The sequence below is a fragment of the Camelina sativa genome, chromosome 7 (genome assembly GCF_030686135.1).
Source record: "Camelina sativa cultivar CO46 ecotype springtype chromosome 7, ASM3068613v1".
In the NCBI taxonomy this organism is placed as follows: Eukaryota; Viridiplantae; Streptophyta; class Magnoliopsida; order Brassicales; family Brassicaceae; genus Camelina; species Camelina sativa.
Window position 1 is genome coordinate 32,089,813 of NC_141886.1, and position 26,876 is coordinate 32,116,688.

Consider the following 26,876-nt stretch of genomic DNA (forward strand, 5'->3'; position numbering starts at 1 on the left):
TGTGGTAAATTAAATCACAGCTAATGTAAAAACTAAACTTAGTTAGTATGTAACTATAGCTTTGAATGGTTGTACAGTATGCTCCAGAGCAGACTAAAATTGGACTAGTCTGCATTTAATTTACCATTCATCATTGCATACCAGTATGCATTGTTGTATATTAAAAATCTCTATACTAGTATGCATTTGAGCGTACAACTCCATACCATTGTAAATTCACTATTGATATGCATTTTTTATTCTGCTCCTCAAAAGCTCCATACTAATATAAACTCCATACTAATTTGCTCCATACCACAATCCAATGTTTTGCATACCAAAATATTGGTATGTATTATCCGGTTTACACCATACCGTACAACCATTCAAAACCTATGTATGAGTTTCAATGAACAGTAGTATGAAAAGAGAATAATACCCTGATTTGGACAACCTTTTTTAAACAACGAACGATGCGGATTGTCGCGTCTCAAAATCAAAATTTCTGAACTGAATTAGCGTTAGCGTTTGCGTTTGTAGAACCTTTAGATTCGATTTCTGAAAAGAGAAATGTTCTCTTCTTCGTTATCCTTTTTCTTCTTCTCTCCACTGCTATTCACAGTCAAATTGAGTCATAAGCTACCTTTATATTCGATTTTGAGGTAGGGAGAGAGAGACCATGGAAATGGAAGGAAGAAGACGAGAAGTGGTTGTTTCATCTCTGCAATTCGCTTGCTCCGACGATATCTCCACCAATGTCGCCACCGCTGAGCGGTTCGTCTCTCTCTCTCTGTCTGTCTCTCTCTCTCTCTCTCTCACTCTCATCTTCCTCCGTTTGAAATTTCGATTTCGGTAATCTGAGAATTGAATTGTTTACGTTTTTATTCAGGTTGGTCAGGGAAGCTCACGCTAAAGGAGCTAACATCGTTCTAATTCAGGTCATTCTTTGTTCTTTATACGATATATATAGTTCTATGTTGGACGATAACATTGATTTGATTTTATTTTCCCAATAGTTTTTAGTTTCTTATATTTTATGGATTTTCACTTTTTTTTCAGGAACTTTTCGAGGGATTTTACTTCTGTCAAGCGCAAAGAGAGGACTTCTTTCAGCGAGCCAAGCCTTACAAGAACCATCCTACCATTTCGAGGTTGTGATCTCGGTTCCTTCCATTGCAGTAAAGTGGGATCTCGTTGTATTTGGTGTTTTCAATGGTTGGATAGTTTATTTATTTTTGACACAGGATGCAGAATCTGGCCAAGGAATTGGGTGTAGTGATACCGGTTAGCTTCTTTGAGGAGGCAAACAATGCACATTACAATTCAATAGCCATTATTGATGCTGATGGTACTGACTTGGGAATTTATAGGAAGTCACATATTCCTGATGGACCTGGTTTGTTAAGTTTTTTTTTTATTTGGAATTAGCTTTAGTTCTTGCTTCCTTTTTTTTTTTAATAGCTGAGGCCTCTTCTTATCTTCAGGTTATCAAGAGAAGTTTTATTTCAATCCTGGAGACACTGGCTTTAAGGTAGGTTTGACTAAAAGAATCTCAAATTGAAACATATTTCTTGTCTGTCATGTTATTAATTTCACAAGTTTGATCCTTTCCCCCTTTGGCGTGAATAGGTTTTCCAGACAAAGTTTGCAAAAATTGGAGTTGGTAAGATGTTCTGTTTCTTATGTCCTTTCCTTTGTCACTTGGTCTTAACTCGAAGTATTAATGAAATGTCTTGTTCAGCTATATGTTGGGATCAGTGGTTTCCTGAGGCAGCTCGAGCTATGGTTCTACAGGGTGCTGAAATACTGTTTTATCCCACTGCTATTGGTTCTGAACCTCAAGACCAGGGATTGGATTCGCGTGATCATTGGAGGAGAGTTATGCAAGGGCATGCTGGAGCTAATGTGGTAAGCCACTATTAGGGTTTTAACTCTTCAATTTTTAGAGTGACTATAAAATTACATGTGCCTAGTTTGTTCCACTGTTTTCTTCTGATTCTAATTTGCCCAAATGTGCTTCACTTGTTAATTAACCGAGTTTTCTGTAACGGTTTGCTTATGAATGGGGCAATACTTTGGGTTTCAGGTGCCTCTTGTAGCTTCGAACCGCATAGGGAAGGAAATAATTGAAACTGAGCATGGACCCAGTCAGATCACTTTCTATGGAACTTCTTTCATTGCCGGTAACCATTTATAACTGATTCTGATGATATCAGTAATTTTGAAGTTTAGATGCAAATTTATCTTAACAATTTTTCCCAATACTGTTGTTATGATATGACAGGACCAACAGGTGAAATAGTGGCTGAGGCAGATGATAAATCGGAAGCTGTCCTTGTGGCACAGTTTGATCTTGAGAAGATCAAGTCGAAAAGGCAAAGCTGGGGAGTGTTCCGTGACCGTCGTCCAGATTTGTACAAGGTGCTTCTTACTATGGATGGTAATCTCTGAATTATTTTACTGCTCGAACCATTACCACAATTACTGGCTTAATCTTAAAGGGTAAGAAGCCCAAAAATAAAAAACCAGAATATGGTTAAATACATCTCAATATTTTCTGTGGCTCTTTCATCGTTCTAGGCTGTCAATTTTTCTTTGCAAAACTATTTTGTGAAAAAATTGGATACGTTTTTTTGTAAACACAAATGCATATGTTGTATTTCGAACAATTAGCCTAAGTTACATGCACCTTTGATAACGAAGAAAATAACACAAGAACATAAGAGAATTCAATCGACACACAATACTGCTAATGACGTTCTCCAACTCCAGCATCTGTCTTCATGTTTCCTGTTTCTTTTGATCATTAGCATTCACTTCACTCGATGGTATGTGTTCATCAGCAAGCGGTGTTATATTCCCGGATTCTTCAATTATCTCATCATCCTTGTCCTTTTCATCAGCATCTTCATCTTCGTCTTCTTCAGAATTATACATTTCTTCTTCTTGGTTATATTCTTCCACATCACCATCTTCAGCTTCACTTCTGTTATCACAAGGGTCGACATGGGAAGATGCAATTTTCCTCTCTCTCAGTGTTTTGTCTATGAGGTTCTTCAGCAAGTTCATCACTTGCACCGCATACATTAATGCTGTTAAAGGATCTGCCATCTGCAATAAACCCAAACAGTTTGTGGATGAGAGGCGTGATAAGTAGCATTGATGCATTTTGGTATTAGGCTATTAGCACTAAGTTTGAACTGACATTATTTTCTTAAGATCAATATGAGTAGATAAAATAGGAAAATTCTTTGAAAATTGTGATGCAAGTGTAGGTAATGCAAGAAGTGTGACCTGAGACATGTTGGGTGCAAAGACTAAAGCAAGGTTACGGGAGGTCATCTTGTTGACATCTTCAAACTCTACGAAGTCAGCCATTAGATTGATTGCCCAATTCAAAAGAGAAGCTTCTGTTTGCGGCAAGAGTCTCACAACCTTCACAAAATCCTCCTCTGACTCACACTGCATCACTTGTTGAGATGGCAGAGGATCAAGTACCCCTCTTGGTAATTCTCTGAACCATGCCTTTATAAGTCCGGCGAGACAGTGGATATCAATGCCTTCTGGTAGGACTCCTTTGTTTAACTCTTCTCTAATAAACTCTTCCTCACTGTTATCTCCTGTGATTCTGAAAATTCCTTCCACCTGTAAACCTCCTTGATCGTATAGCCGGCTTTGTAATAGCGTAAGTATTGTCGGAACACAATTCCCTCTCGAGTCGTATGATAACTGCATTGACTCTGTAGAAACCCCAAACACTGTTGCACTGCAAACCCGCAAATAGATAAACAAATCATGAAACAAGAACATCACTTGGAGATGGATTTCCATCACATTGTTCTCAAAGATTCATGATCATGTCTCTTAGACTACATTAGATTACATTACATTTATATAGTAAATTGAAATGGATTTAAGACACCCTTTTAAATCCTTTTTAGGATTTGTAATCATATATTGAATTCGGGTCAATTTGGGCCATGATAATGATTGGCGCAGTTCTTGTCCCTGTATATTGTGATAGGATTCTAACTGTTTTAAACGTCAAAACGAACATTACATTTTCTCTTGCGTTTGACATGTTATATATGATTAAATCTTCGGTAAATTTTAAATGCAAAGACATGAATCAAAAATAATAATGTCATAGGTTTGAACACAACTCACGGTCTACATTAAAATGAAGAAGAAGAAGAATCTGAACCTTGCACTAGGGGGCTTCTTGGGCACGTCGGGCTCGAATTCAGAAGGAAGACCGAGAAAACCATCGAAGCGATCGTATGTTACGTGAGCCACGTGACAGATATTGGTTGGGCGACCAATGTCCATGGCTTGCCGTTCGTTTTCCTCCGCCATTATATCTCTCGAGAAGCAACGAGATAGCTCGAAGACGACTCGACCAACTGACGCGGAGCTGCCGAACCGCGAGAGTTCGGGCTTGCCGCGCCTTCTTACTCGCGCTATCTCTCCTTCAAAGCCACGTTAAAAAAAATTGTGCACACGGTTTCTTGTTGTTCTTCTTCTATGATTGGGGTTTTTACTTGGCAATGTCAATGCGTAATAAGCAAGGGTGATATTAGAATGTGATTGTCATGGCCAGCGACGAAACGAGCTTACACGTACACAAAATGTTGCGGACAGATTGAAGTGGCGGTCAAGAGAAATGGTTAAGAGTAAGGTAGAACGTGGGAATCACTACTTTGAAAAGACTACTTAATATGTCTTTTTTTTTCTTCTTCTTATAATACGATACAAACCACACGATTCTAAACCACGTACGATTGGGAAGTTTATGTGTGGACTATAATTAAATCTTTATTTGATAAACAATAACATATAACTATATAAGTACATATGTATGAAGTGTGTTTCTTAACAAATTTTTGAAGCTTTTTTCCAAAAAAAAAAAATAATAATAAAAAAACAAACAAACAAATTTTTGAAGCTTCAAAATTTCGAAGACATTATATAAATCGCATGAATTTTCTTATATGAAAATTCTCATCTAAACATTGAATCGTATCACATTGCCTCCATGGCTTAATCTACTTAGCCATCCATCATCTTATTATTGCTAAGTTTCTCATTGCATTGATCATAACTTAAATTATGATAGTTTAATTAATCATGACTCGTTCTCCGATCATTCACTTGATCTGAACCAAGTCGTTCAGTCATTTCTTTGGACTTCTTTAGAGTGGAGATCCACATTAATATGACTCAATTATCCATTTCCTAGGACCTAGGCTATCTGACCATTCCAAAGTCCATTCAGATTAAATGGATAAACTATATTTTTTTGGTCCATTCATGATCTAGTCCATAGTCGATTTATAACTCGACTCCCAAACCAACATGTATTTAAAAAGCCACAAAGATGTTAGATCAGTCCAAGCCAATTAAGTCTGTTCCTCGTGGCCAAAACCATTTCAGTGGTTATCTTTGGCAATTTCAAAAATATAGAACTGGAAATTTCATAATCACTTTTTAGTTAATGAGGTTTTTGAATGTGGTATTCTAAACAAGTACGTGTGGCCATCTTTGGTCGTACCGAGGTTAAGTTGGATCTGACACGCATGAACGTGTTAATTAATGAAACAAGAGAAATTAAGAAGAGAGTAGTATTAGTTTTAGTGTTTCAATGATCTTCGCTGTAACCTGAGGGGTGAGATTTAGAAGAGACAAAACTGTTCTTGTGCATGTGCACTATGCTGCCTCCTCGCTTGTCCCCTTCTTCTCCTCCACAATATTCCTTCTTTGCTTAATTTAATCCTAATATAATTAGTGATCATTTCAATTAGATGATAATTCATTGTTACACCCATTTTATATATATCTGGATCTATTCTCTGGTACTCTCTTTTTAAATGACCACGAGGGCCAATGAAAAGTGGTTTCTTTTGATTTATTTTCTTGGAATCTTTCGTTGAAAACTAGAATTCTTTACAACATTTTAAAGTGGTAGATGTGTTTAGTCAGACGATGATCAAACGTCGTGCATCTTAACAAATAGTTGACACATAATCGAATGTAAATATATTAGTACATAATCAATTAAATAGTGTACATACTTACATTTATATTAAATTAAAAATGAAATTACATTTAAGTATATTAGCTTTTTTTTAAAAATCAGTAAATATTTTCCAAAGAAAATAAAAATAAATAATAGTAAAATTTGAAAACTTAGTTCATATATCATGGTTGTTGGCTCTACAAAATTTATCGCATTTTCACTCATAATCAATTGTATAAAGTAAGTAATAGATATTTATTAACGAGTTCCCGATCAAATTAGATAAAACTAATAATTTTCACAAAACATACTTTTTAGGTTGACAATTTGTTAAAAATACTTTTTTTGGAATACCCTTTTCAAAAATACATTTTTTTTTAACATTTTCATTTTTACCCTCTTTTAAATAATTTTAATGTGTTAAATTAATTTTTATAATTTGTTTTTTAGGTTTGGGTTCTCATTTTATATTTATCATATAGTTTTGAGGGGTTATTAGGGTTTAGTATTTGGAGTTTAAGGTTTAGAATTTAGTGATTTTATTCATAGAAAAGGAGTATTTTTGAAAATAACCAACATAAAATGGTATTTTTAAAAAGTAACATAGTAAAAGGAGGTATTTTTGAAAATCTTGGTATTTAACAGTTAATAACGTTATACTTACTCCTTCTGTTTAAAATTAAGCATCGTTTAAGATGTAGACGTACATATTAAAATTTTTCCATTTTATCCTTTACTATTCTAAAAATATCATTATTGGTCAATATTGAATCAGTTAAGATAAAACTGTATTTTTCCAAAAACTTTTATCTTAAACAGTAAACAAGATTTATTCTAAATAAAAATTTAGGTTATAAAACGACATTTTATTTTAAATGGAAAGGAGTATGTTAACAATTGGGCATCAGCTTAGACTATCGAGTAAAATATATTTGACGTGTTACCAACGAACTCGCATCGGTAAAGCAGTTGGAAAATCACCGACTCTTCTTTGATGGATAATAGTCACTGACTACCAATTTACTTTTTGGTTAATATTGTTATTATTTTTTGTGGTGATTGAAAAGAGAAAATTTACATCATCGTTTTTAGGACACGTGAAGTATATAGTACAACATTAATAGTTTATGCAATGCAAAACTTTCATCAGTTTCTTTTGTTTTACAATAATACTTTTCTAAAAATCTTACCGGCATTAGGCATATACCCTATTGGCCCAAATACCTAAAAGTAGGACAAATATCAATATGTAGATATATATATATATGACGAGCGAAGTCCACTAAAAGAAACAGAACATCACATCATGTCTTCCTCTCGAACACAACCCTCTTCTTCTTCCGGTACTTCTTCTTCAGTTTGGCAACTCCAATACATGAAGGTCCACTTCTTCACCAAGATTCGTTGCCTTTTGAAATCCAAAGCATCCACCCGCAAACGCAACGTTCAAGCCTCACCTGAGAAATCAAGAAACCATCAAGATTCCGAGAAGGTGGCCGCCCTCCCGGAAGCAGTAGTATCTAAGCAACCAGAAGATGAGAATGAGGAGGTTGTGTTGCAGAGAACGGTGAAGAAGCTTCACTTCGGAAGCTGGGAAGAGAAGGAGAAAGCTGCCAACGAGATCGAGAAACTTGCCCGAGAAGACAGGAAGACTCGGAAGCTGATGGCTGAGCTCGGTGTTATTCAGGTTCTTGTTTCTATGGTGGCTTCTAATGTCTCCGGCCATCAGAGAGCTGCCGTCAATGCTCTTATTCAGCTTTCTCATGGAACCTACACGTAAGTTCTTTTAATTTTTTTCAATTTGGAATTTTACTGATTTAATCAAATTATCACCTTTGATGCATGTGTATATATATTGTCAATATTCGTCTAGTTTAGGAGAACAAAATACAGTAGATGTTAAATGTTAAAGAAATTTTAGTATTATTGTTTAGTCTTGGTTTTTGTTTTATGTGTATGTATGGTACTTGTCAAATTATACCTTCTCGTGTCTTGCTTTACAATCATTTAGATTAGACTTGCATTTGATATTTAACCAACTTGCATTTTTTGCGTTATCAAATGGTGACTGAATTATTGGATTTAGATTTATACTTTATACCAAATTATATATTGGATTCACTTTTTTTTTTATTAATGTCCTTGGCTATATGTGAATTTTTGAAGATGATTAGAATTAGAGGTTAGTGGTGGTTACAACTTACAATATATCATATTTAAATCAGGAAACTATTAAGAAACATAAATATTTTGAAAATATATAATGAAGTTTTCGAATATAGAAGAACATAAGGTCATAAGTCATCATAGGTTGACAAAATTATCCACTAGAGTGATTTTATACCCGAAACTGATTCTTTTGACTAAAGTTGATGTTATGCCTAATTTTCTTCATTCACTAAAAGTTCAATTTCTTTTTGTCAACAATTTTTTTGTTTTTCTGGTTTTTTGTTTTTCTTGTTTGGTCACAGTTTTGATTTTGAAACTAATGCGATCGATAATTATAACCAAAAATAGTGGATCCTACCGTAGCGTCTAAATTTGCCTTTATGAAGTACGCACGACGTTTCCCTCACGTGCCTTTCTTTCTCCCTCTGATTTAAATTTGGTCAATATTGAGTGTTACATAAAGGTAACACTATCACCTTATGGCTTATACATATATAGATATAGGTATAATAATTAAATTTAGATATTGTGCATGTGTGTACCATATCACTAAAACTCTAAAAAGTGATTTTTTTTTTTGTTATAGTTTATCTGCAAATCATTTTCGTGTCAAACTTTAGTATATGAAAAAATACATTATACATGTACCTATATAACTTAGAAAAATACAAAGAATATAGACATTAATTAGAGTTTGGAAAGCTTTGGTGGCAATCCACTAAGAAATGGATGACTATCTATTGGTCAGTATTGCAATATACAGTATTCATCTATTTCTTAATACTAATAAACAAACAATAAATGTGACATTATAGTCTAATAATGAATGTTAAAATAAAAAATTAAGAAATATTAATTCCGAGTGCGTCGGAACTCGGAAGAGTCGAGAGACAAATCACGTTAGTTGACAGCCCATTAGTGTATGTATTATCTCTAATTGGCCATTAATTTTTCTGACCATTCATCTATTAGAAAAGTTGAAGATCATATTCCACTGACTTCTGTCTAGTCTATGTGTCTAACTAACTCCATACATCTAATATAATTATATAACATACATCTTGTTATGTTTATATAATACGAGATTTATAGCAAAAACTAGAGAAGTTAGCAAAAAGTTGAAACGCTGCAAAGTAAAAGTCACTTGTACTTGAATTGAAATTGATTAAAATGGGAGTACTTGTTAAGAAAACTTTTATAACTTAATCAATGTTACTTGAGTTTCTCAAAACTTTATCTCTTCTTGATTATCACACTTCTTTTAGAAAATACAAGGCTCTAACAAGAGGTGTAATAAGAGAATACTTTTGCATTAATCGATTTAAAAGTTTGATTGTTCTTTTTGAGAAGATTTATCTGGAGAAATTAGAAGATTTGTTTGATACTTCCGTTTAACAAATGAACCTTAATTAAAAATCACAATATTAAAAGTCTGAGCATCTTATTTTTCTACTTTTACTTCAGGAACAAGGCACTGATGGTGAGCGCCGGAATATGCTCAAAGCTACCTAATGATGTTGAAGTTCTCGACCAATCAACAAGACATGGCTTCACGGAGCTTCTGCTTTCACTTTCGTCTCTAACAATCACACAATTACCAGTTGCTTCGTCACGGATTCTACCATTCTTAATGGACACAATGAACTCAGACTCAACAGACATGAAGACCAAAGAGATGTGTCTAGCCACCATAAACAATCTCTGCCTCGTGTTGGAAAACGCAGGGCCATTGGTCTTGAGCGGGGCAGTGCAGACACTCCTAAGCCTAATGTCAGCTAAAGACTTGTCAGAGAAGGCACTAGCGAGTCTAGGGCAATTGGTAGTGACTCAAATGGGTAAAAAGGCAATGGAGGAATGTTTGGCTGTGCCCAAAGATTTGATAGAGATTTTAACATGGGACGATAAACCAAAATGCCAAGAATACTCGGCATATATCTTGATGGTATTAGCTCATCAGAGTTGGAGCCAGCGCGAGAAAATGGCCAAGTCAGGTATTGTGCCGGTTCTTCTTGAAGTGAGCTTACTTGGGAGTCCTTTGGTTCAAAAGAGGGCGGTAAAACTTTTGCAGTGGTTTAAGGATGAGAGAAATGTACGGGTGGGTCCTCATTCGGGTCCACAAACAGGTTGGGTGAGTCCTGAGATGGGATCTCCAATGAGTCCGAGGTCAGGGGAAGAAGGTAAGAAGATGATGAAGAATCTTGTGAAACAGAGTTTGTACAAGAACATGGAGATGATAACTCGAAGAGGGAATGTTGATATGGAGAGTGAAAGTTGTAGGCTTAAGTCTTTAATCATCAGCACAAGCTCTAAAAGCTTGACTTATTGATCTTTATTTTGTGTTCTCATATTGCTATATAAAGTGGTTAGGGAGTGTCTTGCTCTGAACACAGATTTACTTATACAAGTGAATTAAAAAGGGAGAAAAGAGAAGTGCAATTGCCAAAATATGAAACGCTTTTAGAGATCCATTGGAGACGAGACATCACCTTTTCTTCTCTTGTCGTAATTCAGCTGAAATCTGGAAAATGCTAGTGCATGGTCTGCTTCAAACACGATTCATTTCTCATTGGGATCAAGTTCTGCTTCTCATCGTCGACAAAAAGTTAACCTCGACAAATCCTGTTTTTCGAATATAATATTTTCAAGCTACCATTCATTACCTTTGGCGAGAGATGAACTCGCAACGTCATGGAGAAATCTCTACTGCCCCGAGAACTCTCACCAAACATGTTCGAAATAGAATGTCTTCAATCAGGATCGCGGATTGGATGGTTCATTTCAGAATCGGTTCGCTTCCAGAAGAAATATAAGTAGCTCTAATAGTTAGATTTCTTTAAGAACTTTTATATCTAAGTTGCACTCGACGTAAAAGCTTTTTCTTGTTTCAATAAATTTTGTATTTAATTATTAAAACAAAAACAAAAAAATGAAATGCATGATTGTGCCTTTGTAGTAGAGTTTGCAATGGAATATTTCAAGAAGGAATACCAAAACAAAAGTTCTTATGTGGTTAAAATCAAACGTGATAAAACGACAAAAGTCTTTATAATTTCTACTTATTACAACAAAAACATAACCCATATAATTCCTAAAGGTATGCAAATTAACAAAGCGGGAATTAAAAAACAATCAAAAGAAAATACAACCTTAATATCAAGACTCGAGAGAAAGAGTTAGCTAAACAAAACTCTAGCGAGAGTAAGGCCACTTGCCTTACGGAGTTACTTCAACCAATTACACCACTAACATTATCTACGTAACAATAACATTGCAACTTGTAATTATAAGAGAGTACGGCCACTTGATAAAATCAGTTATTGCATTATGGAGTTACATGATGGGACTTGCATAACCAAAAAATAGAGGGATTCTGAATCTATTTCTATTATTGAAAATTTGGTTCTGAAAAGAGAAACACACAATTTTCACATTTTACATTGGACGCAATTACGAAATGTTAATAACAATAAAAAGAGGAAAGAAAGAATAAACAAAAAAGTTCTCTTTCATTCATTGGAGAGTTTAGGGTCATCCTTCCATTCATTGGCAAAATAATTTGGTCGAAGAATCAAAGTTTTTGATTCCAATATCTGTATTATTGTCGGCTGTTTTGGTTCTATTCGAAGACCCAATAATATGAATTTTCTTGGACACTCATACATCATATCTAAAAGTTTAGGGAGATAAGATTTGTGAGACCGGCATATTTAGATTATTTAAAATTATGAAAATTATGAAACAATGAAACACGACTCCTCACCTTCTTTCTTCCATTCTTTTACCACTAACAACTAACAAGGAGCGAACACGAACGAAATACCTTATAGTTTTTTTGGATGTTAATTTTATAAAGGGTGATTCTCAAAAAATATCACACTTTTAAATAATCATATAATATCACAATATTTCAAAATACCATTTCAAATTTGGTTTGTTAAAATTACCGCAAAACTAAAATTAACCCATTGGATCTTCATAACTAAACCCTAAACACTAAAAACTTTAATCTAAAGTAGTTAATGAAACCCAAAAAATAAATTTCTAAATATTTGAAAATTAATTTTTATATTTGTGAAACAATAAACTAATAATGGTATTTTGGGAAATATATTTTTCCTAATTTTTATTTTATTTTGAGCTATTCGGATATCTAGTACTTATATATTGCATGTCTTGTTATAATAGGATCTTTCAAATAATATTTTTCTTATAATTAATTTTATATAGAAATATTTTTAAAACTTGTAAGATATATATCACAAATATGCAGTAACCATATGCATATTTATCTATATATATATAGACATGTATATTTATTTCATTCAAGCAAAATAGATATTTGATTTTTAAAATTTTCATCTTTCTGATTTGTTTTGCTTCTATCGAATTATGAATTTTAATAATTGTTTTTTTCCATAAGCTAATGGGGTAATCAACCGAAGTTTTCTTACTGAGTCGTTGACCATTTACTTTGAGTCAGTCAGCATATAAAAACAGAACCTAACATAAACGATAAAGAGAGATCGCAATTTAGTGTCCCATGTCATTTGGTCCCACTTCGTTAGAACATTCAAACCACACACTCAACATCTCCCACCACACTCTTAAAATTTGCGCCCATACATTCCATACATATTACCTTCATTCATGGATATGGCGTCAAGTATTTTCATCTTCATTCTAACTATACTTTTCAGTTACAATACTTCGGTAGCCACATCTCGTGGTGGCCTTTTTGAAGCTTCTGCCGTGGAGAAACATGAGCAATGGATGGCTCGTTTCCATCGTGTTTACACCAATGTATCCGAAAAAAGAAATAGGTTTGCTATATTCAAGAAGAATTTGGAGTTTGTTCAGAGCTTCAACATGAACAAGAACATCACGTACAAGTTGGATGTCAACGAGTTCTCTGATCTCACCGACGAAGAATTCAGGGCAACACACACAGGACTAGTTGTACCGAAGAGTATTAACGAAATTTCAGCATCAAATTCCGAGAAAACGGTGCCGTTTAGATATGGTAATGTTGATACCGGAGAGAGCATGGACTGGAGACAAGCGGGGGCCGTTACACCCGTTAAGTATCAAGGCCGATGTGGTAATTTTAAATATTTTTTTTTGTTTTTTTAACAACATACATTATTTGGTCTTGACATCATTAGTTTAGTTTTTTTTTTTTTTTTACATGAAAGTGTATAAGATATTCATGGTTTTAATAATACTAAATTTTTGAAACCGGAACAGGAGGATGCTGGGCGTTTTCGGCAGTGGCGGCAGTGGAAGGTATCACAAAGATAACTAAAGGCCAGCTCGTATCATTATCCGAGCAACAACTCTTAGATTGTGATAGATATTACAACCAAGGATGTCGTGGAGGGATAATGTCGAAGGCATTCGAGTACATAATCAAAAACCAAGGCATCACCACCGAGGATAACTATCCATATCAAGAATCACAACAAACTTGCAGCTCAGAAACTACCCAATCATCTTCTTTCCGTGCCGCTACAATCAGCGGATACGAGACAGTTCCAATGAATAATGAGGAAGCGTTGTTACAAGCGGTGTCTCAACAGCCTATTTCCGTGGGGATAGAAGGGTCGGGGGCTGCGTTTAGGCACTATTCGGGTGGGATATTTGATGGAGAGTGTGGGACGGATTTGCATCATGCCGTCACGATTGTTGGTTATGGAATGAGTGAAGAAGGGATTAAGTATTGGGTGGTGAAGAATTCATGGGGGGAAACTTGGGGAGAAGATGGTTTCATGAGGATCAAGAGAGACGTGGATGCACCCCAAGGAATGTGTGGTTTGGCGATGCTTGCTTTCTATCCTCTTGCTTGAATACATGTTGATTGATTTGTGTGCTTGAAATAATTGCACAAACTCAGATTAAAATATAAATTCTTATAAAAACATTATGGTCCCCAATCCCCATGTTTTCATATGCAAATGGATTGACCTTTTTATTTGAACTTACGTAAGCGCCGAAGAAAACACTCAAGAGTTCTAACAAGCAATAATAGATATGACCCTGATAATCATCAATACATCACTAATCTTTTATACCTATATATATATTACAGTACAGATACTACTCACACAGAATGAGAATATAGAAAAAAAACCTTCTTTAATTGGGAATGAGAATATAGAAAAAAAAATCTTCTTTAATTGATAAGAGAAGTGAAAATCTTCATTTCAAAGTGCTTAACTATGATAATGGAATCCAAAATTCAAACATACAAAAAGCTCTCACAAAAATCATGAAATTGGCAGGCTCGTTGGGTTTCTCGGATGAAATGACGACCGACGAAAAAAATGAGATGTGGTACGGGTTTATGTGCATACCACAAAAATGGAATACCAAATATGGTGGCCGAAGGATGTTATATCGCGCGCAGTTGGACGTTGTGCAAAGAGATCGCAAGACAATATAGATTGATGCGGTTATGTAAAAAGTAGCGCAGAGAAGACACGATATCTTTTTTTCTTTGGGGATGAGGATCCAAAGATAAGGAGTTTGTTATATCTACACTATTAACTGGGGAGCACACTTAGGCATACAAGAAAACAAAAAAACATGACATATATTCCACCAAACAGGTTCAATTACTTATATAATTAAAAATAAAAAAATAAAGTAATAAACAATATATGGTAAACAAAAACTGTTAGTCAAAAATCTAATATTTATGGAAATAATAATAACAAAATTAATTATAAAATAAAAATTACCCTATATTTTGGAAATAGTTTAAAATTTAAAGTTTGCTTCCATAAAAATCAAAAAAATTAAATCGAAAATTATATATATATATATATATCTATGTATATATCTATTAATTGGAAGCACACTTAGGGATACCAAAAAAATAAAAATATGACATATATATTCATGTTGGCAAACAGGTTCAATTACTTATATAATTAAAAATAAAAAAAATAAATAATATATGGTAAACAAAAACTGTTAGTCAAAAATCTAATATTTATGGAAACAATAATTACGAAATAATTATAAAATAAAAATTACCCTATATTTTTGGAAATAGTTTAAAGTTTAAAGTTTGCTTCCATAAAAATCAAATAATTTAAATCAAAAATTATATATATATATGTATGTAAACATATTTGATTTGATTTTAAATTGTGAGATATTTACGGAAATAACAAATCAATTTAATACAATTAGATAGAAACAAATAATCATATAACTATAATATTAATTAGGGAGCACAATTAGGGATACAAAAAAAACAAAAAAACATGACATATATCCACCATTTAAACAAACAATCAGAAAGTTTCATTTTAAAAAATTAATTACAAAGTTATACTTTGAATCTGTAGTTTTTATGAATGCAACCTTTACAACTTTGAAATAGTTTTTTATTACTTCTACATGATCAAATTGAATTGCATATACTGTTTTGACTCATTATTTTTTTTTCTTTTATTTTTACCAAACTAATAATAATATTAGTTTTTAAATATTTTTAACTTCATTTTTTATTTTATCAATACTTATTATAATGGACTTCTATAATTATGCCTCCTAAAGACTTTGGGTTGAATTAAATTAGACAAATTTATGTTTTCTGTCAAAATGTATATATTATGTATATATTATAGGTCTTCTCACTATTTTTAATAAATTGTCTAATATAAACAATTTAAACAAATTTTTTAAAAAAAATAAAAACCCTGCACAAAAGTGCGGGTTGGTCCATAGGTTTACTTCACAGAAATTAACCCCAAATAATTTTAGTTTTACTAATACATAATTAATTAAAAAATCTAATGTAGAGGGTAGTCATATACGAGACGCAAACGGGTAAATTTTTTAAAAATAAAAACATTATATAAACTATTTTTCATAGAAAAAAAAACAAGAAATAAATATATCAAGATGAAAATATAAAATTACAATAGTTAAATTAATGAATCCAAAATTTATGGTGAAGCGATTATTATTTCAAACGTTTAGAAATTTGATGAAGGTAAACCAATATAAGTTTATGTTATAAATGTTATACCAAATAATTATATTACAAATAAAATGTTATGTGGATGTGAATCTTTTACCTACTTCCTTATTTGTTGGACTAATATATACAATCTCAAATTGATAAAATATTATTAAAACTACGGTTATAAGATTAAAAAAAGGAACGTACCGTATATTGGATGGGACGGGTTCGAGAAACATATAACAGATATACTATCTTTCTCTTACTATTTTTTAATGTACTTAAATCTAATTATCTTCTTTCCAAACTAGACTGAAAATATATTGGTACAAAGTTAGATTATGAATGTTAATAACATTTTTAACATTCATAATTACAAATGTAATTCCGCATAATCCAAACCTAATTACAAACTTAATTCTTTTAAAATTAATTCCGCACGTATGTGCGGGTCCAATCCCTAGTTTATCTTAAAAAAGTTTAAGATAACTAAATAAAATAATATTATATATATGACTAGACACTAAAATTTCAATGAAGGATTAGTATAGTCCGTGAAAGACATTAAAATTTAAATATGCGCTAAAAAGTAAAAAAATTAAATTGTACTGGAAGTTCAAATAATTTAGTTAAAGTTTCATTCTGTACTTACCTACCATTTTAGACATATTAGCTTCCATTTTATGATTTTGTGAGGGGCTATACATTTGTTAGATCTTAAACTTTTTGAGGACCCTAGCTGTATGCATGATCGTTTCATTATTATCAGTTTACTATTTGTACGTAGCTTAACACAAGCCGATCAACACATGTACATTGTACAAGTACGTTACCTAACACAATTATTATATTAAAAAAAAAAAAAAGATTTCAACTAAAAAAAAATGAAAAATTTTGAGTCTACTAAATGATAACTAAACATGCCGTGAAGATGAACAATGCTAAAGAATATTGAATTTGGACACCATCGCTTGGAAATCTGCCACCTGGAACTACGGGAACTTGTTGTCCTTCACCTCTAGTGTTCCCACTATTTCCGCTACCGCCTCCACTATCACCATCCTCTACATCACCATTACCGCGACCGCCACGGCCTCCGCCACCCCCTCCACCTTTGCCACCCTTATTTCCTCCGGATCCACCACCGCCACCACGGTTTGAGCTTCCTCCTCCCCTTGCGCCACCGCCTCCTCCTCCGCGACTTCCTCCACCACTACTGCCTCCACCTGAAGAACCACCTCGACCGCCACCACCACCGCTGCTACCACCTCCACCAGCTAGCTGTCTTCGCACAAAATCACTAGGAAACAACATCGTTTCTACAGTAAAGTGATCATGACGTTTTAGATCAATAGATGAGAGAGAGGCTTGATCAAGTGAACCAACGGTTTGGATTTGCGTATGATTGAGGAGGGATAGGAGGAATATATAAAACATAATGTTACGCCTTTAGACTTCCATTTTGTATATAAAAAATCTTACACTTAAGGTTATGCTACGCCTCTATTTATACGATTTTGAGTAACCGCGTGTGTGTGTAGTAAATCGTTTTATAACTTGACCCGCTCGTTGAATTTTTCGCAAGCGACTTTCAAAAGTTTAAGCTTCCTTGCTTTGATTAAACTTTTACTAATTAGGATAAAACTTGACTTTTTCTCTTGCGTCTATAATTTGGTTTTGTTCTTTTCACCGAAGATTCTAATTCTGTTTTGTCGTTTGTCGTTTTAGATTTAAATCGTCGCTTTTAAAAAGAACGTTTTCATATAGAGCTTAATGTGACATTGTGACATTGTGACAGTAGACTTTGTCAACTCGTTTGACCAGTAAATTTACGTGTGGCAATGGCGTTTTACTCAGGTAATTAAGAGGCTAAGAGCATGTGACTATTAATAATGTGTAGCAATCTTGTTTTACCCAGTATGAAAAGTGGATCAGTTCATACTTATATTCCCTCGTTCATATTAAATATAATTTAAGGATTTTACACATTAATTATAAAAATAATTATATTTTTAGTTTTATCTATTGTACAATTGTTTTTATTGGTAAGGATAAAATAAGAAATATTACCAAACATATTTCCACTAAAAATACAAAACAACATTTGTCAGGAAACTAAATTTTAAGTAACTACACTATATTTGAAGTATAGTTGAATTACTAAACAACCTGATTTAAAGAAAATGATAGAATCTTTAAGAAAACAGGCTGGGGAATGGAGACTGGTCCTACTAGACGTTTGAACCTACTCAAAGTTAAAGACAAATATGATCTGCATTTATTTGGTCATCTCTTAACATTAAATATCAGAAGTATTATATCGCAAATATGGGGTACTTATTTTGGTTTTAACACTCATAATGATATCAGATATTTATGCAACTTTTGTTTTATTTTGTCCTAACTAAATGAGGATCTTGGTAAAGTGAGAAAGCATGCATGCTGCTAATCGCTCACGTAACCCCTCTTTCGGGCTACCGTTGAAAGGGCGTCCACCTCTTTTTTGTTCTTGTTTTATGTCCCGGTTTCTCTTAGGGGAGTCTCTAGATTGAGTTTGCTTCATCTTCTTAGCAATATATATAGTCTCATCACGTAAAGTTTAATTAATCGATCAAATTAATCTCAAATGTTTGATGCTTCCATGTTTTTTGAACTTTTGTTTTGGTATGAGACCATCCTTTTAGGTTGAACTAACTTCATATACAAACCTAAAATGTCATTTCCTAAATGATATAATGATATTTACATTCTTATAATAAAACAATGCGACAAAAAGCCACAAGGAGAGCCACCGACGGTGAAATGACAATTGCATGAAAATAGAGTAAGGAATACGGTGGAACGAACGCAACAGTTTATTGCTCCTATTAAAATCATGTTGACTATTTTGCATACTCGGACTTCGCTTCTTTATTTAATTCTTGTGACACCTATAATACTGTTTCAGTTTGAGATTTTATTTTTCCCACAACAAATGTTTACTCTATATCATTCGAATACTTTTCATATGAAGAAAAAAAGTTAATATTTTTTTTTTCCTGTTATATGCTTTTGTCAATAAGATTAGTCAAAAAGTGGACTAGTTCTGCGATGTACGCGAAGATAGTAAATTAGAAAGTTTTATGTTTTCTATCTATGACTTACAATCTTTGAACAACTTATACTATTAAAACGTTAATTAGCACCAACAAAGTTTTATTTGCGTCAGATTTTCCTAACTTAATAACTGACTAGAGTTCCCATAAATTCTCATATACCGATAAGATTTTAGATACACGTTCATTTAACGCCAAGCCAACTACCATGCTCGTTTTTTGGGACCCATTCAGTAATGAAGCAATTGTAAAACTTGTGACTGTCCTTGTATCGTTAAAATATCTCTTTTTTTTTACTTATATATACACACATCTTCTACATTATGTATTCCTCAAGTGATCTGTGCCTTCTCCAATGGCTTGGCAGTTAAATTTCTTATCTTTGTTCCTTTTCTCGGCAGCTCTCTCATCTTGCGTCGTGGTATATGCTTCACACGCACACGTCGAAGGAAAAGTCTCTTGTTTCGATTGTCCCAGCGATTATGATTACTCAGGTAATTTTAACTCTCTTATGACTATCGTTTTACTAGTATACACCTATCTATACTCAAAACACTTTTGACTAGACTTTATATCTTCGTTATAGGGATTACGGTCAGGGTTAGCTGTAGCCATATGAACACACGTTTTACCGTCACAACTGACAAGAAAGGCGAGTTCATGTCGGAACTTCCCTCTAGGGTAAAATCGAACTGTGAAGCGGAACTCCAAGGAAGCTTCAAGCAACTCTATGCTTTCAAAAATAACGCTAAGTCGAAGATTGTTAAGCTCGGGGGTGATAAATATGGTCTCTCTTCAAAGCTGATATTCTTGAAGTCATGCCCAAGAAGCCTCGGCCCTTTTGGTTCATCCAAGACCGTTGATTTTCCTGTTCCTCCCGAGTGGGGGTTGGCCCCTACTAGTTATTACGTTCCTTTCTTCCCCATCATCGGTATCCCATAAGACGCACCGTTTATTATCTTTATATTGTGTCTTTCATGTAATATATGATATAATATATGTGTAGAGCCATGTAACTATATAAGCTGTTCTTTTCAGGTCCATGCTTGAACTGAAGTTTGTGTGTTATCTTTAGTGTCTGAAGATGGTTTATGTTGTCCTTTATGAAGCATGATTTTAATGTGAAATTATTTAGGATTTGTGTTTATTTTTATTTTTAAGTTACTACTAAATACTGATGAGAATAGACAAAGACGAAAATACCCCTTCTCGTTGCAACATTTTTCCAACGTTCAGACAACCACCATGACTCTCATGTGTTCATTTAAGCTCTATCCGAAGCTTCTCAGTGCTTAGAGTATCAACAAGGATTCTAACAAATCTCCTTGATTTCTATCTCGGAATTTGGTCGAAAATTGCTCAAAGAAGTTTTAGTTACTCTAACTCACAAGATATACCTCCTTGCAAATATTGGATAGTATTAAATATATATATATATATATATATATATATATATTTAATATAAGTGGTTCGCTTCATTTGGTGTCCATTGTGTTTCCATCTTCAGGATGACTTAAAATTTGGGTCAGAAATGTTCGTATTTGTTTTGATAATAATAATACAAACAAGGAACATGTTTTCTTTATCATAGAATTTGCTACTAAACCATACGAATATGCTATTCATTATCATTTCAGATAGGGGTCGAGTAGTGTTTGGTGTAGATATTGAGTCTGATTTATGATTTCTGTTATATATATTAGCGCAGTTAAGTATAGAGCTGCCAAAATTGGTCTCATGGAATTCAAGTATATCAACATAGTTTACTTGAGGTTGATTATCTTAACACAAAATTTACATTCGTTGTTAAAATTTTTAGAAAATGCGGACATAGATAACACTTCAACTCAAAGTATGGCATACCATTTAAAGATATCAAGACCGAGCTCGATTGTAACATTTTTATGAACAACCAACTATAAAACTTTATTTATTTTTACCATATAATAAGCAGTACCATATGTAGCTTTAACTTACACATCCTCTGTGCTAGAAAGACTTTTTGGCCATAATTTAGGAAATAGCTATATATTGTAACTTGTTTCTCTAATTGCTTACATCTATAGGACGCAATACATATGCATAAGGAGGCGGAGTACCGTATCCACCTTGTGGAGGCGATGGAGTAGTAGGTGTTGGAGGCAATTGTATTGGTGGTGGTTTTATGGGAGGGCTGTATGTTGGTGTTGGAGGCACTTGTACTGGTGGTGGTTGTACAGGAGGGCTGTAAGTTGGGGTTGGAGGCACTTGTACTGGTGGTGGTTGTACAGGAGGGCTGTAAGTTGGGGTTGGAGGCACTTGTACTGGTGGTGGTTTTACAGGAGGACTATAAGTTGGGGTTGGAGGCACTTGCACTGGTGGTGGCTTTACTGGAGGACTATATGTTGGTGTCGGAGGCTGATGCACTGGTGGTGGCTTTACTGGAGGACTATATGTTGGTGGCGGAGGCTGATGCACTGGTGGTGGCTTGATAGGTGGACTATAGGTTGGAGTCGGAGGCTTATGAACTGGTGGTGGCTTGATTGGTGGACTATAAGTTGGTGTTGGCGGTTTTTGTATTGGTGGTGGCTTGACAGGTGGACTATATGTTGGTGTCGGAGGTTTCTGCACTGGTGGTGGTTTAACAGGAGGGCTATAAGTTGGTGTTGGAGGTTTTTGTATCGGCGGCGGCTTGACTGGTGGACTGTATGTAGGTGTCGGAGGCTTCTGCACTGGTGGTGGTTTAACTGGTGGGCTATAAGTTGGTGTTGGAGGTTTTTGTATCGGCGGTGGCTTGACTGGTGGACTGTATGTTGGTGTCGGAGGCTTATGTACTGGTGGTGGCTTTACAGGGGGACTATATGTTGGCGTGGGAGGCTTTTGAACCGGTGGCGGCTTGATTGGGGGGCTGTATATTGGCGTCGGTGGCTTTTGTATTGGCGGTGGTTTAACTGGTGGGCTATAAGTTGGTGTTGGAGGTTTTTGTATCGGCGGTGGCTTCACTGGTGGACTGTATGTTGGTGTCGGAGGCTTTTGCACTGGTGGTGGTTTAATAGGTGGACTATAAGTTGGTGTTGGAGGTTTTTGTATCGGCGGTGGCTTAACTGGTGGACTGTATGTTGGTGTTGGAGGCTTCTGTATAGGTGGTGGTTTAATAGGTGGACTAGAAGTTGGAGGTTTTTGTACTGGCGGTGGCCTGACTGGTGGACTGTATGTTGGTGTCGGGGGCTTATGCACTGGTGGTGGTTTAACTGGTGGGCTATATGTTGGTGTAGGAGGTTTTTGCACTGGCGGTGGCTTGACTGGTGGGCTGTAAGTTGGTGTCGGAGGCTTATGTACTGGTGGTGGCTTTACAGGGGGACTATATGTTGGCGTGGGAGGCTTTTGAACCGGTGGCGGCTTGATTGGGGGGCTGTATATTGGCGTCGGTGGCTTTTGTATTGGCGGTGGCTTTATAGGGGGACTATAGATAGGAGTGGGAGGCTTTTGAATTGGTGGTGGCTTAATAGGAGGACTATAAATTGGTGTTGGAGGCTTATGCACCGGTGGTGGCTTTATCGGGGGACTGTAGGTTGGTGTTGGAGGCTTCTGTACTGGTGGTGGTTTGATAGGTGGACTGTAAGTTGGTGTTGGAGGCTTTTGCACAGGTGGAGGTTTAACAGGGGGACTATAAGTTGGTGTTGGAGGCTTGTGCACCGGTGGTGGTTTGACTGGAGGACTGTAAGATGGTGTCGGTGGCTTGTGTACCGGTGGCGGCTTGATCGGAGGGCTGTAAGTTGGTGTCGGAGGCATTTGCACCGGTGGGGGGTTAACAGGCGGACTGTAAGTTGGTGTTGGAGGCTTCTGTATCGGTGGTGGTTTAATAGGCGGACCATAAGTTGGTGTCGGAGGTTGTTGTATTGGTGGTGGATATATCGGAGGACTGTAAGTTGGTGTTGGTGGTGTTGGGTAGCTGGGTGGGGCACCATAAATTGGTGAAGGAGGTGTGTAACCGTAGTTATCAGTTTCATACCTATTAAAGTGTTGCCTCGCTGTTGCATCTGCAGAAACTAAAGGGCCACTAAGAGAAAGAATGAGTACTAAGAATCTCAAGAAATCTATTAGTGGGACTCTCATCTTGTAAGTGACTTACTGGGAACAAAAGATACACACCCGTTTTAGAGCTTATATAGTTGAAGTTGTGAGGATAGCTTGCTGAAACGACGGGCCTTGTTGTGAATGTTTTGTTTCTACAGAATTTGCGGTAGGTTCAAAAGACTCTTTACCCTCATCTTTTGGCATGGGCAGTTATGGTTCGTGTCAAGAGATCCTTGAATTACTATGTCCATCTTCTGCTCATCTTCTAAACCCGTGTAGCATTTCTTTTCTAATGCCGGACATTTGTCATGTGATTTGCTTTAAAAACGTTTCTGAATATGTATTTATTTGTCTTGTTATATTGATTTCATTCCTTAATGGCAGCTTTTAGTTTTTGTTTTGTAGTATGGATGAGACTGGAACGAGCTGGATCCTTGGTTGCTTGTACTTCACTCTTAGGTATAAGCCGTGTATGATAACGCCTTCTTTTTCAATATGATGATTTTACTTTCACTTTTAAGTTTTTTATTTAAAGTTTATTCGTAATTTTTTTTGTTCACAGTTTAGATCAACAAGCATAAACTTAAATTAATATTGCGCAGAAATAAAACAAGGCAAATGTAATATTGGATTCACTAGTTGTATCGTTATGTTAATCTTAATCTTGTAGCTATTTATATTGATCAGTGGAATATATAATATTTCCTACTGTCAAGAAAGTATTGACAAAGCTTAATATCATTGAATAATGAAGACAAAAAAATGTTATTGCATTTGTTAGATTACTCTCATTTGTTCTATCATTCATCATTTCTTAAGTTTTTTGTTCCTGCCGACTGAGGGAATCAAGGAACCAAAAACAAAACTTAAATTCCAGATTTTTTGCAGGGAACCTGTAACAGTTCAAATAATTTCTTCTATATACTTTAGCTGTCTTTTAAGTTTCGTCCATCATTTTCATTCATAAGCTCGCTTTTTCTGCCACACCCATCGACTGTCGTCATCTGCAATCTGCATGTTGCATAGTCATTCCAAGTGTACTTCCATAGTCGTATAGAGATTATAAAACTTTTTTGGAAGTGAGCGTTACGTTTCATCTCAAAAATGGTTATGGATTTGATTTGAAGTTTTTGCATTTATAACCACATATACTGTATATCTTTGTTTTGATTGAAAGGCTTTCTTACGATTTAATCTTACAACAAGGTTTAGAGCAGGAGCCCCTCTAGTTGTCTTTTCCAATGAAATTTAATATTTGTGCTACTTTTTTGTTGTCGAGCACTTTTAATTGTCACGTTAAGTTTGCCTTGGTCCCTCACACTTTAGCTGACAATCAAGATATTCTTGTACTTCCTATACAATACTAACAGTGAAACAAAAACAATAACATACATACATATCTGTTTTATTGATTTTCTGGAAGAGAAAGTATATATATCATATCTTAATTTATATATATTTTTTCATAATATAACAACACATTGAGATTTTAAAAAAGTAAAATAAGTCTAGTAGCCAAACAAATTATATAGGAAAAGAAAAACTATTTGTGACGATAGAACATTGATATATTTTTGTTTTTAGCAGAATGAACACTAATTTACAACATTTTTTTCATTATACAACCTGAGCACAGCACAACAAAACCAAATCATACATAATAACATTTTAAATTTCACACAAATGAATATCAGAGCACATTGAAATTTAATCGAGAGGATCAATCCAAATTTTCAGGTCGATCTCTTGAGAGCAAAAGCAGAAAGGATGACGAGGAACATGAGTAGAGTCGCTGCAATAAAGGATGCCACCACAGCGCCACTCGTTCCTTGGCAAAAGTCACCAAACTGCTGGCAAACTGGAAGCCAGTTCGAGCTGGAATTCCCGTTGTGCGCCAAATAAACTATGGCGGCAGAAGCGGATGCCGCCATCATAGTGAGACCCATCATCGCCTGGACCATAACAACCGCACAGATTAATTAAAGAGATATGTCATATGTGTACTTATTCATTGTATTTTGTGATCGAAATATAAGTTCGTTATAGATTATTGATACTTCAATATATTCAACCATACTGTATGCATTAACGAGTATCTAGAATAAGCCTAATGAAATACAACCGTTGGTGGTTAATTTCTTTTCTTTAGCGTTTGTGTTAGTGATTCGTTTAACTTTTACTTTCTATCGTAAGGTACCAAGAAATTATTGTTTGTCTTTGGCATTTGCGTTCATGTTTTAGTACTATGTTAAAAGTATTAATTTTCTGGAAAATAAGTAATTACCGTGTCACATAAGATCAGGAAGAGCCTAGGAGGCACCGCGAGAGGACGGAGGATACATACAATTGAAAAAGGCAATGAGAGGGTTAGGTAGCCGCCCACGATTGAGTTTACTATCACAAAAGATCTGCAAAACAAACAAGAAGAAATAATTAAGTTTGAATCTTCATATAATAAAGAATTATCTACCGTAATTCATGATCCTTCATATGTACCAAACTAGTATTCGTATGCCTTATAAATAGGTCGAGAAGCTATATATTTCTCTCTTGGCAACTAGTGCTCGAACATAGGAAGTAGCCAACTGACTCTTCAAAAAAGCCTACTACATTTTTGTCTTAATCTATATTAAGACTTAACATTTGGGGAGTAACTTACGACATAGTTGGTAGATCAGTGTAGTCAGCTTGGAACTGCAAGAACTGAGTGAAGAAAGGAAGGGTCTCTTCCGTCGTCGCCATCTTTGCTGCAGCAGCCATGGCAGTGATGGCTGCGATGAGTCTTAGAACAAAGTCGAAGATCGCAACACCTCTTTTCCACCCGGGGGTGCCCACCTTTTCTTGCTTGTGTTTCTCCATGATCCGACTGTAGTTCATAGGAGGAGCAAACACATGAGCTTTGCCTTTGCCTTTGTCTAGCTTTGGCCTTTGGACAATGGGTTCTTCTTCTTCTCTTCTGCTCCCTGCCTTTTCGATATCCATAGAAGACAATTTAGAAGAAGAGGAAGAAGAGTAGATGTTTCGGTAGGGTTATCTCTCTTTTGGAAGCTGAATTTGGAAAAGATTAAACGGAAGAGCTAGAGATGAGAATGATGAAGTTTTGCAAGTAAGATATATATGCATACTTGTAACTGAGTTGTTGTAGTGGATATGGAATGCTTTTAGGGTTGGGTGTGTATATTATTATTTCTTATATATTGCTACTCGCTGGTTAGCAAAAATATAGAAGGCGACTTGCTCCATTTCCTCATAAAGCTGTATTTGACTATTAATAGTTTATTTTGCTTTAAAATTCTCTTCCAAGTATAAAATGTTTCTATGTCAACAACCATGTCCCTTTTAGTTATAACCAAACTAGTTCATTATAAAATACATAGAGAGGTTCTGTTAAAGAATTAATACTTTTTGACCACTCTGAATGGAACATTATACTTTTTATGTAGGATTAGGTCACGTTGAATTGTTTACAAACTTTGCTTTAGGTTCAGTTATTGTTAGGTTGACGTAGAATATTATGAAGTGTTGAAGAGGAGATGGAAAATTCAATGGAGTGAACCTTACCTTACTAGTGTTTCCCTCTCGCACACTA

At 35.0% G+C, this 26,876-nt stretch overlaps 7 protein-coding genes, 1 long non-coding RNA gene and 1 pseudogene across 9 annotated transcripts; 6 read left to right on the forward strand and 3 right to left on the reverse strand.

The window, feature by feature from the left end:
• Nucleotides 1-430: 430 nt before the first annotated feature.
• On the forward strand, nucleotides 431-2,648 carry LOC104703558 (N-carbamoylputrescine amidase). Of its 2 annotated transcripts, none has more exons than XM_010419588.3 (9): nucleotides 431-753; nucleotides 869-917; nucleotides 1,039-1,130; nucleotides 1,224-1,375; nucleotides 1,464-1,510; nucleotides 1,609-1,642; nucleotides 1,721-1,887; nucleotides 2,066-2,162; nucleotides 2,264-2,648. In XM_010419588.3, the coding sequence occupies exons 1-9, from the start codon at nucleotides 659-661 to the stop codon at nucleotides 2,428-2,430; spliced, it is 900 nt and encodes a 299-aa protein (XP_010417890.1). In that variant the 5' UTR covers nucleotides 431-658; the 3' UTR covers nucleotides 2,431-2,648. The 2 variants fall into 2 exon arrangements, with proteins under 2 accessions (XP_010417890.1, XP_010417889.1); XM_010419587.3 differs by having other exon boundaries at nucleotides 472-771.
• Nucleotides 2,554-4,618, reverse strand: LOC104703559 (rho GTPase-activating protein 5-like). The gene is made up of 3 exons (XM_019228062.2): nucleotides 4,184-4,618; nucleotides 3,274-3,745; nucleotides 2,554-3,090 (listed from the first exon to the last, which is right to left on the reverse strand). Exons 1-3 carry the CDS (start codon nucleotides 4,333-4,335, stop codon nucleotides 2,761-2,763), a joined length of 954 nt encoding a protein of 317 aa, XP_019083607.2. The 5' UTR covers nucleotides 4,336-4,618; the 3' UTR covers nucleotides 2,554-2,760.
• A 2,504-nt stretch (nucleotides 4,619-7,122) lies between these two features.
• Nucleotides 7,123-10,609, forward strand: LOC104703560 (U-box domain-containing protein 45-like). The gene is made up of 2 exons (XM_010419590.3): nucleotides 7,123-7,771; nucleotides 9,629-10,609. Exons 1-2 carry the CDS (start codon nucleotides 7,302-7,304, stop codon nucleotides 10,488-10,490), a joined length of 1,332 nt encoding a protein of 443 aa, XP_010417892.1. The 5' UTR covers nucleotides 7,123-7,301; the 3' UTR covers nucleotides 10,491-10,609.
• Nucleotides 10,610-12,657: 2,048 nt separating this feature from the next.
• On the forward strand, nucleotides 12,658-14,094 carry LOC104703561 (senescence-specific cysteine protease SAG12). The gene is made up of 2 exons (XM_010419591.3): nucleotides 12,658-13,262; nucleotides 13,409-14,094. Exons 1-2 carry the CDS (start codon nucleotides 12,812-12,814, stop codon nucleotides 14,005-14,007), a joined length of 1,050 nt encoding a protein of 349 aa, XP_010417893.1. The 5' UTR covers nucleotides 12,658-12,811; the 3' UTR covers nucleotides 14,008-14,094.
• A 2,973-nt stretch (nucleotides 14,095-17,067) lies between these two features.
• On the forward strand, nucleotides 17,068-17,616 carry LOC147941934 (uncharacterized; annotated as a pseudogene).
• A 1,896-nt stretch (nucleotides 17,617-19,512) lies between these two features.
• On the forward strand, nucleotides 19,513-20,378 carry LOC104703563 (uncharacterized). Its single transcript, XM_010419593.3, has 2 exons — nucleotides 19,513-19,725; nucleotides 19,818-20,378. The coding sequence occupies exons 1-2, from the start codon at nucleotides 19,587-19,589 to the stop codon at nucleotides 20,171-20,173; spliced, it is 495 nt and encodes a 164-aa protein (XP_010417895.1). The 5' UTR covers nucleotides 19,513-19,586; the 3' UTR covers nucleotides 20,174-20,378.
• Nucleotides 20,379-21,130: 752 nt separating this feature from the next.
• Nucleotides 21,131-23,609, reverse strand: LOC104703565 (uncharacterized). Its single transcript, XM_087459922.1, has one exon. The coding sequence runs from the start codon at nucleotides 23,324-23,326 to the stop codon at nucleotides 21,278-21,280; it is 2,049 nt and encodes a 682-aa protein (XP_087316048.1). The 5' UTR covers nucleotides 23,327-23,609; the 3' UTR covers nucleotides 21,131-21,277.
• A 69-nt stretch (nucleotides 23,610-23,678) lies between these two features.
• Nucleotides 23,679-25,432, forward strand: LOC147941935 (uncharacterized). The gene is made up of 2 exons (XR_015562619.1): nucleotides 23,679-23,746; nucleotides 25,025-25,432. It is a non-coding gene; the product is annotated as an uncharacterized LOC147941935 (long non-coding RNA).
• Nucleotides 24,834-26,483, reverse strand: LOC104703566 (casparian strip membrane protein 3). The gene is made up of 3 exons (XM_010419595.3): nucleotides 25,947-26,483; nucleotides 25,572-25,695; nucleotides 24,834-25,239 (listed from the first exon to the last, which is right to left on the reverse strand). The coding sequence occupies exons 1-3, from the start codon at nucleotides 26,267-26,269 to the stop codon at nucleotides 25,021-25,023; spliced, it is 666 nt and encodes a 221-aa protein (XP_010417897.1). The 5' UTR covers nucleotides 26,270-26,483; the 3' UTR covers nucleotides 24,834-25,020.
• Nucleotides 26,484-26,876: the final 393 nt, after the last annotated feature.

Bases quoted from the DNA above. Each gene is read 5' to 3' on its own strand.
- LOC104703558 (XM_010419587.3), top strand. From the start codon at position 659: ATGGAAATGGAAGGAAGAAGACGAGAAGTGGTTGTTTCATCTCTGCAA. The intron at 918-1,038 runs GTCATTCTTTGT...CTTTTTTTTCAG, and splicing joins CTAACATCGTTCTAATTCAG to GAACTTTTCGAGGGATTTTA. The intron at 1,643-1,720 runs GTAAGATGTTCT...TGTCTTGTTCAG, and splicing joins GTTTGCAAAAATTGGAGTTG to CTATATGTTGGGATCAGTGG.
- LOC104703559 (XM_019228062.2), bottom strand. From the start codon at position 4,335: ATGGCGGAGGAAAACGAACGGCAAGCCATGGACATTGGTCGCCCAACC. The intron at 3,746-4,183 runs GTTCAGATTCTT...GCGGGTTTGCAG, and splicing joins AAGAAGCCCCCTAGTGCAAG to TGCAACAGTGTTTGGGGTTT. The intron at 3,091-3,273 runs GTCACACTTCTT...GGTTTATTGCAG, and splicing joins TTGCACCCAACATGTCTCAG to ATGGCAGATCCTTTAACAGC.
- LOC104703560 (XM_010419590.3), top strand. From the start codon at position 7,302: ATGTCTTCCTCTCGAACACAACCCTCTTCTTCTTCCGGTACTTCTTCT. The intron at 7,772-9,628 runs GTAAGTTCTTTT...CTTTTACTTCAG, and splicing joins CTTTCTCATGGAACCTACAC to GAACAAGGCACTGATGGTGA.
- LOC104703561 (XM_010419591.3), top strand. From the start codon at position 12,812: ATGGATATGGCGTCAAGTATTTTCATCTTCATTCTAACTATACTTTTC. The intron at 13,263-13,408 runs GTAATTTTAAAT...AAACCGGAACAG, and splicing joins TAAGTATCAAGGCCGATGTG to GAGGATGCTGGGCGTTTTCG.
- LOC104703563 (XM_010419593.3), top strand. From the start codon at position 19,587: ATGGCTTGGCAGTTAAATTTCTTATCTTTGTTCCTTTTCTCGGCAGCT. The intron at 19,726-19,817 runs GTAATTTTAACT...TCTTCGTTATAG, and splicing joins CAGCGATTATGATTACTCAG to GGATTACGGTCAGGGTTAGC.
- LOC104703565 (XM_087459922.1), bottom strand. From the start codon at position 23,326: ATGAGAGTCCCACTAATAGATTTCTTGAGATTCTTAGTACTCATTCTT.
- LOC104703566 (XM_010419595.3), bottom strand. From the start codon at position 26,269: ATGGATATCGAAAAGGCAGGGAGCAGAAGAGAAGAAGAAGAACCCATT. The intron at 25,696-25,946 runs GTAAGTTACTCC...TTTGTTTTGCAG, and splicing joins ACTGATCTACCAACTATGTC to ATCTTTTGTGATAGTAAACT. The intron at 25,240-25,571 runs GTAATTACTTAT...GTTATGGTCCAG, and splicing joins TCCTGATCTTATGTGACACG to GCGATGATGGGTCTCACTAT.